Genomic DNA, 12500 nt, shown 5'->3' on the forward strand with positions numbered 1-12500 from the left:
CTCCTGGTTTCTACATGTCACACACTCAGCATTTACGTCGTAGTTTGAAAATATTTTTCTGTTCGTATCAGGCAGGTTTCATTCATGGCCACAAATCGTACGTAGTTCAGCAACAAGTGGGAGGTGAGGTACAAGTTTGGAAAATTCCCATTTTCTTGAAGTAGTCGGTAGGCCAAGACTATACTTGTATTGAGAGGCTGTCGCCAAGTCCGTGTAGGAGCATATGAGCAGTGAGGACGAGGTTAGGCACCCAAATCTAGACAAAATAAAAATAACCACAGAAAACAATTTGTGTAGAAATTGGTGTCAATGCTGAAAAGCTGCACAAAAAAGTGAGTGCAGTTTTTTTTTTTCAAACGTGGTAACATATTAGACTGATTGTGTTAGAAATGTGCACAAATACTATTCATGTAATGGGAGTTCTGTACCTGAAAAATATCGGAAAAAAGGATGTGGAAAATAACTTCAGCATTTATATTCTGTGAAATAGTTCGAGGTGTCCCAATCTGGAGTATGGGATGTATCGACTAGGGTATAATACGGCCTGCTAAAATTTTCAATCCAGCCTGCCGGACGTTTCTAAATCGTGTTTTAAAACCACTAACATCAAAACTGTTTGGATTAATGTAAATTATTTTAATAGTAATACCGTATTTCCTTGAATTGCCGCAGGGCATATAGTAAGCGCCTGCCTTCAATTACTGCCGGGTCAAACTTGCGTCGCAAAATAATTAGCGCATGCTTAGTATTACCGCCTGGTCAAACTCATGACGTCACGAGTGATACTTCCCCTGTCATCATTTTCAAAACGGAGGAGGCTGATTTCAATGCCGGTAATTTGAAATCGCATAAAGGGAAGAAGATTAAGAGCTATTCGGTAGGATTTAAGGTCCAAGCTTACATAACACAATTTTTTTTACTGCATTCCTTTGGTAAGTGCCTGAGTGAGAAGAGGTTTTAAAATAATTAGCGCATGCTTACTTTTACCGCATGCCTTTGGTAAGCGCAGGACTGAGAGGAGGTTTTAAATTAATTAGTGCCCCGGCGGCAATTCAAGGAAATACGGTAATTTAAATGGTTGGAATCTGTGCTTTCGAATCAGACATAGACACTAAGCAGAGTGTTGAACCGTACTGCAGTCTAAAACACGACATTTGTCAATAAAAAAAAGTAGAACATAATTATAATTGCATATTACAGATGAAGTCTCCAAGGCATATTAGCCAGTGTCCAGTAACAAACGTGTACGCATCAAACAACTTTTTGTGTCGTTAGGTGTCGCCAAGAAACATTGAACTCCAAGCATGAGTGCATTTTAGACAAGTTACTCATAAGTAGATTAATATTTTTCATACCAACCATTGTTCCCTGGTTAATTCCACTTTCCTAACATCACACATTACAAAATAATAAAAATGTGTATCTACCAATATTCAGGGTTGCAATATAAGTAACATGTGTGTCAACAAAAAGTTGTATCAGGACTCCCCTGCTGTTTAAGATGATTAAGATCAAAGGCAATTTGGTGTTATTGAAATATGGAAAAAGTTGGTGTTTTGTAGATTTGAAAAATGGTTAGTTTGAGTTTCGAGAATGAGCTGAATGAGGTTTGAAATGGTTGACAAATGTGTAAATCACAAGTGGCATGATTAAAAATGATAGAACACTTTATTGCAGAAAAAAACATGGAAGTGAACGAACACACAGTAATAATAATAATAATGAAACAATACAACAGAATAAAAATACCAACACTAGACTAATTACTGTTGTATTTTCTTCTTGAGCTTTATTTTAACATTTTATTTTCAAATTTTGAACATTTCCCAACGTTTTAATACCGTCATCAATTACACTGGGACTGATGGAAAAAATAACCATGGCGTCAGTTTTGTAAAAAAAAAAAAGTTTATTTTAATTGCATTTTCTTTGATTGAACTGTTTTGGGTCATTTTATTCAACCTAATTTTATTTAAAATATCCACCTTTCCAACCCCCTTGTTTGACATTGTGACCAAACTTGTTTTAAAGTCTATGTTCCCATGTACTGGAATGTGACCAGTTGGAAGACTGTACTCGGTAAAAGTAATTTCTTTAACTTTTTGAGGTTTCATGGGTGTTGCAGACTACAAAAAACATCCCATAGGATTTACATTGTGACCAGTGATGATTAATCAAGACCGACCTTTGTTGTGAAACAATATAGAATGTACAGTGCTTGTTTGGCTTGGTCTACAACTTCTGACTGCGTAAGACAAGGGTGTCCAAAATGTGGCCCGCTTTAGAAAATGACAGGACAAGCAGGGTCCTCACTGAAAACTACACTGGATTTTCAGCATAAAAAAGGTTGGGAAAAAAAATCACAATTTGAACATGTTCCATTTCAGGGAAAACATTTTGGACACCCTTACTGTAATTGATGTGATTCCTGACTTGCACATAATCATGATATTGTCTATCTTACACTTTGTACGTGACATTAGCAGCATGCATGTATTCATTTAATAATCTCAAAATATGGCCACTAAATCATAGGAGTGTAACGGTACATGTATTTGTATTGAACCGTTTCGGTACGGGGGTTTCGGTTCGGTTCGGAGGTGTACCGAACGAGTTTCCACACGGACATATTAAGTAGCATACCGCACGTTGTGTAAACAATGCACATCGAGGCACAACACACGGCATGCGAGCAGCGACCAGGCTACGATAGACTGACCATACCTCCTCTTCTACCGGGCTGTCCGGGTGGAGTTTCTTAAATGCCTCAAATTTCCGGCATTTTAAGTTAGGGTTGCGTGTATTTTCAATGTACGTCTGGGGTTAAGAAGGGGTTGAAAACAAAACAAATTTTGTGCGCAGCAGCATTGGTGAGGGAGGGGCAGAGACAGAGAGAGCGAGAGAGTTATTATAAACGCGCATGCGACGCCAGACTCTGCTTATTACCCATAGGTTTAGCAGATTTTATTTTTTATTAACTATAGCAGGGGTGTCAAAAGTGTGCCCCGGAAGCCATTTGCGGCCCACAGCTAATTTTTAAAGGCCCACGGCACTTTCTAAAAATACTATTAAAATAAACAAAAGTGAAATAAAAAAAACTTACAGGCATTTTACATGTAATTTAGAAAAAGTTGCAATGTTAACTAATAAAACAAAGCTGTTTTTTTCTTTCAAACTGTCAGTGCTCAAAACATAATATTGAATCAAAATCAATTTTATTATGAATTATTGACTTATCCAAGGTTCCCATTACTTCACATCAAATATTCCAGGAAGAAAAATATTTTTGGTAGAAGATTTTGCAGAATTGGTAAATAACCGCCTTCCGTACCCCCATTGTAGCCGAGATAGGCGCCAGCGCCCCCCCCGCGACCCCAAAAAGGGAATAAGCGGTAGAAAATAGATGGATGGGTGGTAAATAACCAACATTTTTTTATATTTTGTTGTTTTCTTATTGTACCGAAAGTGAACCGAACCGTGACCTCTGAACCGAGGTACTTACCGAACCAAAATGTTTGTGTACCGTTACACCTCTACTAAATCACGAGTGGTCGAAGTTTTTCCAGCGAGGGCTGCATGCAGAGTAATTGAAGAGGAAGTGCATTCTGTACTTTGGTACATTAAAGATGTTAAAGGTGTGCTGTAATGTCGAATTATTCATTTTATTTTACTTTTAGAATATGAAGCGGGAATATCGAAGGAAGAATGGACCCTGGGACATCTTTTGACCACCCTTGGTTTTTAGCATCAGCCAAAAATAAATATTAATTCTATGTTTGTGTCAGTGCGCCATCATACACATTTTTTGTCACCTTTCTGTTGCTTTCATGTTTTTTTTTCTTGTGTGATATGCTTTCACGTGTTATGGACAAGACGTTATGGCTGACTAAGTGTGCAATAAATTTGCATGTGTGGAACTGTAACAAGACAGTGTAGCTCTTCATTGTTGACGCTTAATTAGAATGTATTTCATCAGTCTTAGGTCAACTGTGATGTGTTGGAAAAAAAACACTAGTCTGAAAAGTTGCCCTGTTAAAATAAATAATAATTGTCTTTGGAAGTGGTAAAATGTGTCGTCCTTAGATTTTAAATAATTAAGTCCCTAAGTGACGAGAAAACATTTAGAAGTGGTCATGTGACTCAGGATTTTTCTCAGGTAAGCCAACTTATTTTTTCACCATTAAAGTAATTTAACAATTGTAAAGTTGTTTTTTTGGCATGTCAAATATAATTCTATTGTTAATTGGGGCGGCGTGGCGCAGTGGGAGAGTGGCCGTGCGCAACCCGAGGGGCCCTGGTTCAAATCCCACCTAGTACCAACCTCGTCACGTCCGTTGTGTCCTGAGCAAGACACTTCACCCTTGCTCCTGATGGGTGCTGGTTGGCGCCTTGCATGGCAGCTCCCTCCATCAGTGTGTGAATGTGTGTGTGAATGGGTAAATGTGGAAGTAGTGTCAAAGCGCTTTGAGTACCTTGAAGGTAGAAAAGCGCTATACAAGTACAACCCATTTAATGATTCCACCGCTGCTGCTCACTGCTCCCCTCACCTCCCAAGGGGTGGAACAAGAGAATGGGTCAAAACAGAGGTTAATTTCACCACACCCATTGTGTGTGTGAGACAATCATTGGTACTTTAACTTCGACTTTTTGTTACTATAATCCTAAAGTAAATTCAGAACAAACTAGTAAAATATCGCTATCAGTCTGTTAGCCTTGAAAATGGCATTGGAAAACAACTAAAAGTGCTGATAAGACAAACATTTCACTGTTTCAAAGATTTTGAATTGATGTTCTTTAATTTAAAGTACATTAGTGGAATTAAACACAAACAAGTGTCAAATTGAGACATTCTAGAATAAGGAATACATTCATAAGGTGGCCGATGAAGCAGAACAATACTAGAAATGGTCCAAATAAATAATTCAAATACGTGCAACAGAAAATGGACCCCCCTTACCCGCCAAAAAAATTTAATAAATAAAAAACAACAACACACAAAACTTCAAAACACACACATCGCAGAAATGTTGCAACTTTACAAAATACAAGTTATCTTAGTTACCTGGAAGTTAGCAAGCCTTGTCACTTTCTGGTTTACATTAAACATTAAAATAACTTATCCATCCAAATTGTTTATTATTCAAAAGTTAAGATGCCCTTTCCTCTTACATACTTGGAACTACACACATTTGCATCACACGCTAATAATTGAAGGGACAGATACTTTCACTGCAAATACGTTGTTGTTGTTGTATTACACCTACATGTTGTTGTTGTATTACACCTACATGTTGTTGTATTACACCTACATGTTGTATTACACCGACATGTTGTTGTATTACACCGACATGTTGTTGTATTACACCTACATGTTGTTGTATTACACCTACATGTTGTTGCTGTATTACACCTACATGTATTTGTTGTATTACACCTACATGTTGTTGTTATATTACACCTACATGTTGTTGTATTACACCTACATGTATTTGTTGTATTACACCTACATGTATTTGTATTACACCTACATGTTGTTGTTGTATTACACCTACATGTATTTGTTGTATTACACCTACATGTATTTGTATTACACCTACATGTTGTTGTTGTATTACACTTACATGTAGTTGTTGTATTACACCTACATGTAGTTGTTGTATTACACCTACATGTAGTTGTTGTATTACACCTACATGCTGTTGTTGTATTACACCTACATGTTGTTGTATTACACTTACATGTAGTTGTTGTATTAGACCTACATGTTGTTGTATTACACCTACATGTTGTTGTTGTATTACACCTACATGTTGTTGTATTACACCTACATGTTGTTGTATTACACCTACATGTTGTTGTATGACACCTACATGTTGTTGTATGACACCTACATGTTGTTGTATTACACCTACATGTTGTTGTTGTATTACACCTACATGTTGTTGTATTACACCTACATGTTGTTGTTGTATGACACCTACATGTTGTTGTATTACACCTACATGTTGTTGTATTACACCTACAAGTTGTATTACACCTACATGTTGTTGTTGTATTACATCTATATGTTGTTGTATTACACCTACATGTTGTTGTTGTATTACACCTACATGTTGTTGTATTACACCTACATGTTGTATTACACCTACATGTTGTTGTTGTATTACACCTACATGTTGTTGTATTACACCTACATGTTGTTGTATTACACCTACATGTTGTTGTATTACACCTACATGTTGTTGTTGTATTACACCTACATGTTGTTGTTGTATTACACCGACATGTTGTTGTTGTATTACACCGACATGTTGTTGTTGTATTACACCGACATGTTGTTGTATTACACCTACATGTTGTATTACACCTACATGTTGTTGTTGTATTACACCTACATGTTGTTGTTGTATTACACCTACATGTTGTTGTATTACACCTACATGTTGTTGTATTACACCTACATGTTGTTGTATTACACCTACATGTTGTATTACACCTACATGTTGTTGTTGTATTACACCTACATGTTGTTGTATTACACCTACATGTTGTTGTTGTATTACACCGACATGTTGTTGTTGTATTACACCTACATGTTGTTGTATTACACCTACATGTTGTTGTATTACACCTACATGTTGTTGTATTACACCTACATGTTGTATTACACCTACATGTTGTTGTTGTATTACACCTACATGTTGTTGTTGTATTACACCTACATGTTGTTGTATTACACCTACATGTTGTTGTATTACACCTACATGTTGTTGTATTACACCTACATGTTGTTGTTGTATTACACCTACATGTTGTTATTGTATTACATCTACATGTTGTTGTATTACACCTACATGTTGTTGTTGTATTACATCTACATGTTGTTGTATTACACCTACATGTTGTTGTTGTATTACACGTACATGTTGTTGTATTACACCTACATGTTGTTGTTGTATTACACCTACATGTTGTTGTATTACACCTACATGTTGTTGTATTACACCTACATGTTGTTGTTGTATTACATCTACATGTTGTTGTATTACACCTACATGTTGTTGTATTACACCTACATGTTGTTGTTGTATTACATCTACATGTTGTTGTATTACACCTACATGTTGTTGTTGTATTACACCTACATGTTGTTGTTGTATTACACCTACATGTTGTTGTTGTATTACACCTACATGTTGTTGTTGTATTACACCTACATGTTGTTGTATTACACCTACATGTTGTTGTTGTATTACACCTACATGTTGTTGTTGTATTACACCTACATGTTGTTGTATTACACCTACATGTTGTTGTATTACACCTACATGTTGTTGTATTACACCTACATGTTGTATTACACCTACATGTTGTTGTTGTATTACACCTACATGTTGTTGTATTACACCTACATGTTGTTGTTGTATTACACCTACATGTTGTTGTTGTATTACACCTACATGTTGTTGTTGTATTACACCTACATGTTGTTGTTGTATTACACCTACATGTTGTTGTATTACACCTACATGTTGTTGTATTAGACCTACATGTTGTATTACACCTAAATGTTGTTGTTGTATTACATCTACATGTTGTTGTTGTATTACATCTACATGTTGTTGTTGTATTACACCTACATGTTGTTGTTGTATTACACCTACATGTTGTTGTTGTATTACACCTACATGTTGTTGTTGTATTACACCTACATGTTGTTGTATTACACCTACATGTTGTTGTATTACACCTACATGTTGTTGTATTACACCTACATGTTGTTGTTGTATTACACCTACATGTTGTTATTGTATTACATCTACATGTTGTTGTATTACACCTACATGTTGTTGTTGTATTACATCTACATGTTGTTGTATTACACCTACATGTTGTTGTTGTATTACACGTACATGTTGTTGTATTACACGTACATGTTGTTGTATTACACCTACATGTTGTTGTTGTATTACACCTACATGTTGTTGTATTACACCTACATGTTGTTGTATTACACCTACATGTTGTTGTATTACACCTACATGTTGTTGTATTACACCTACATGTTGTTGTTGTATTACATCTACATGTTGTTGTATTACACCTACATGTTGTTGTTGTATTACACCTACATGTTGTTGTTGTATTACACCTACATGTTGTTGTATTACACCTACATGTTGTTGTTGTATTACACCTACATGTTGTTGTTGTATTACACCTACATGTTGTTGTTGTATTACACCTACATGTTGTTGTATTACACCTACATGTTGTTGTTGTATTACACCTACATGTTGTTGTATTACACCTACATGTTGTTGTATTACACCTACATGTTGTATTACACCTACATGTTGTTGTTGTATTACACCTACATGTTGTTGTTGTATTACACCTACATGTTGTTGTTGTATTACACCTACATGTTGTTGTATTAGACCTACATGTTGTATTACACCTAAATGTTGTTGTTGTATTACATCTACATGTTGTTGTTGTATTACATCTACATGTTGTTGTTGTATTACACCTACATGTTGTTGTTGTATGACACCTACATGTTGTTGTTGTATTACACCTACATGTTGTTGTTGTATTACACCTACATGTTGTTGTATTACACCTACATGTTGTTGTATTACACCTACATGTTGTTGTATTACACCTACATGTTGTTGTATTACACCTACATGTTGTTGTTGTATTACACCTACATGTTGTTATTGTATTACATCTACATGTTGTTGTATTACACCTACATGTTGTTGTTGTATTACATCTACATGTTGTTGTATTACACCTACATGTTGTTGTTGTATTACACGTACATGTTGTTGTATTACACCTACATGTTGTTGTATTACACCTACATGTTGTTGTTGTATTACACCTACATGTTGTTGTATTACACCTACATGTTGTTGTATTACACCTACATGTTGTTGTATTACACCTACATGTTGTTGTATTACACCTACATGTTGTTGTTGTATTACATCTACATGTTGTTGTATTACACCTACATGTTGTTGTATTACACCTACATGTTGTTGTTGTATTACATCTACATGTTGTTGTTGTATTACATCTACATGTTGTTGTTGTATTACACCTACATGTTGTTGTTGTATTACACCTACATGTTGTTGTTGTATTACACCTACATGTTGTTGTATTACACCTACATGTTGTTGTTGTATTACACCTACATGTTGTTGTATTACACCTACATGTTGTTGTTGTATTACACCTACATGTTGTTGTATTACACCTACATGTTGTTGTATTACACCTACATGTTGTATTACACCTACATGTTGTTGTTGTATTACACCTACATGTTGTTGTATTACACTTACAAGTAGTTGTTGTATTACACCTACATGTTGTTGTTGTATTACACCTACATGTTGTTGTTGTATTACACCTACATGTTGTTGTTGTATTACACCTACATGTTGTTGTATTACACCTACATGTTGTTGTATTAGACCTACATGTTGTATTACACCTAAATGTTGTTGTTGTATTACATCTACATGTTGTTGTTGTATTACACCTACATGTTGTTGTATTACACCTACATGTTGTTGCTGTATTACACCTACATGTTGTTGTTGTATTACACCTACATGTTGTTGTTGTATTACACCTACATGTTGTTATTGTATTACACCTACATGTTGTTGTTGTATTACACCTACATGTTGTTGTTGTATTACACCTACATGTTGTTGTATTACACCTACATGTTGTTGTATTACACCTACATGTTGTTGTTGTATTACACCTACATGTTGTTGTTGTATTACACCTACATGTTGTTGTATTACACCTACATGTTGTTGTATTACACCTACATGTTGTTGTTGTATTACACCTACATGTTGTTGTTGTATTACACCTACATGTTGTTGTTGTATTACACCTACATGTTGTTGTATTACACCTACATGTTGTTGTATTACACCTACATGTTGTTGTATTACACCTACATGTTGTCGTATTACACCTACATGTTGTTGTATTACATATTCATAAACCATTAGCAATGTAACATAAATGTAACATCACACTCATCGACCATTAACGATGTAACATAATGTAACTTCACACTCATCGATCATTATCAATGTAACTTCACACTCATCGACCATTAACAATGTAACATAAATGTAACTTCACACTCATCGACCATTAGCAATGTAACATAAATGTAACTTCACACTCATCGACCATTAACAATGTAACATAATGTAATTTCACACTCATTGACCATTAACAATGTAACATAAATGTAACTTCACACTCATCGACCATTAACAATGTAACATAATGTAATTTCACACTCATCGACCATTAACAATGTAACATAAATGTAACTTCACACTCATCGACCATTAACAATGTAACATAATGTAATTTCACACTCATTGACCATTAACAATGTAACATAAATGTAACTTCACACTCATCGACCATTAGCAATGTAACATAAATGTAACTTCACACTCATCGATCATTAGCAATGTAACATAAATGTAACTTCACACTCATCGATCATTAGCAATGTAACATAAATGTAACTTCACACCCATTGACCATTAGCAATGTAACATAAATGTAACATCACACTCATCGACCATTATCAATGTAACATAAATGTAACTTCACACTCATCAACCATTAGCAATGTAACATAAATGTAACATCACACTCATCGACCATTAACAATGTAACATAAATGTAACTTCACACTCATAAACCATTAGCACTGTAACATAAATGTAACATCACACTCATCGACCATTGACGATGTAACATAATGTAACTTCACACTCATCGATCATTATCAATGTAACTTCACACTCATCGACCATTAACAATATAACATAAATGTAACATCACACTCATCGACCATTATCAATGTAACATAATGTAACATCTCACTCATCGACCATTAGCAATGTAACATAAATGTAACATCACACTCATCGACCATCAACAATGTAACATAAATGTAACAACACAGGTCTCTGCCATGAATTATTAGTATTTTTAAAACAATAAATCCCCTTGGTCAATGATACATCCACCATCGTTTTACTTTTAGCATAAGTTGGTCTGGGTTCTTAAGGCTAAAACCCAAGTGCTGAATTTCCTCCAGGGATCAATAAAGTACTTTCTATTCTATTCTATTCTATTCTTGTATTATATTCAAACAGGCTTTGAGGGAGGATGACAAGAATCCAAACTGGTTCATTTGCACACATGAGACATTTGGTACGCACGTGGGCGGCGACTAAAAACCTCTGGTATTTTACTTGGTATGGTCCTGCACCCACTGACAGAGTCTGGCACAGTAATTCCGTGGACTGACGGTGGAAAATGTCCGGCCTGGGTGTCTCAGCCTTTTCCACCAATACTCCAGTCTCTTCTTGAAACCGTAAACTGTGAAAATGTCAATAATGCCAATGAAGTAACGCTGGTCAGGGCCATCAATGATGTGTTGAGCATTTTTTAAGTTGAGCAATAAACGTCTGTTTTGGACTGTGAAGTCTATAAGTCCTCCGGTGTCACTGACAGCCTCGGGCTGCTGAGGCGTTTCAGCTCTCAACAGATCTCTGGCTTGTGCTGGTTTGGAACGCTCCTCATCCCTTTCAGATTGAATGAAAGTGGTACCTTCTGGGACTGTCCCGGGAACGGAAGGGATACTCTGGCTAGGGCTGGTGCTGGGATGCACAGATCTAAAACCATTGACCAAAGGTAAAACAAATATTATTCAACATAGTTATGTAAAGTCCACATTCAAATACAGTTCAACTCATAAAGTCAAAGACAGTCTCCGATATTTTTGCTAAAAGTATACGCCAACATTTTCAACCGTGATAATTGAAGGCGTAACGATACGCCATTTCACTTGGTTTGGTACGAATCTCGGTTTTGAGGTCTTGACTTTTGGTACAGCAAGGGAAAAAAAAGAAAAACATATAAACTGCTTAACTTTTACAATAATATCAACATATTTTTGAAACAGGGCATAAACATGAATGTAAAAACAATGGCAACTGTGGTTCCACTACACCAGGCCTGTGCAATTATTTTGACTCGGTGGGCGAAATTTAAAGGAAAAAATGTGTCAGGGGGCCGGTATATCTATTTTTAAGAACACTAATACAAAATCTAACAATAATGTCTGATTGAATGTTATGACAGACTGCCTTAAAAAACGGAAAGGAATTAAAACATTTTTTTACAGAATGAGACACCAAAAATGTAAATAAAAATAAAGAATTAGGGATTTACAATGTTAACTATGAACCATAAAACACTGAATATTGACATGTGAACCTCACACCCCCTCTCCATCCACATATTTTACAATCAAGCAAAATCTGAATGTGAATGGTAATTAAAAATCCCCACCTACAATCTGATATTTTACTAAGCCTTAGAACTTTGTTGTAAAAATCCACGTCTGTCCCTGACACCCACAT

General features: G+C 35.5%; 2 protein-coding genes across 4 annotated transcripts in view; one reads left to right on the plus strand and one right to left on the minus strand.

The window, feature by feature from the left end:
• The window catches only part of sh3glb2b (SH3-domain GRB2-like endophilin B2b), a 59422-nt gene extending 55496 nt beyond the window's left edge, over positions 1-3926 (plus strand). For all 3 annotated transcript variants that reach the window (XM_061876805.1, XM_061876806.1, XM_061876807.1), the window contains one exon: positions 1-3926. This exon is cut by the window's left edge and continues 263 nt beyond it. The gene's annotated coding sequence lies outside the window, so the exon portion shown is untranslated.
• Positions 3927-9994: 6068 nt separating this feature from the next.
• Positions 9995-12500, minus strand: part of pip5kl1 (phosphatidylinositol-4-phosphate 5-kinase-like 1) — a 38434-nt gene continuing 35928 nt past the window's right edge. The window contains exon 10 of the mRNA XM_061876809.1: positions 9995-11750. Within this exon, the coding sequence (XP_061732793.1) occupies positions 11324-11750 (427 nt within the window). The 3' untranslated portion in view covers positions 9995-11323. The remainder of the gene's footprint in view (positions 11751-12500) is intronic.

Source organism: Nerophis ophidion, linkage group LG17 (assembly GCF_033978795.1).
Source record: "Nerophis ophidion isolate RoL-2023_Sa linkage group LG17, RoL_Noph_v1.0, whole genome shotgun sequence".
Taxonomy (NCBI): Eukaryota; Metazoa; Chordata; class Actinopteri; order Syngnathiformes; family Syngnathidae; genus Nerophis; species Nerophis ophidion.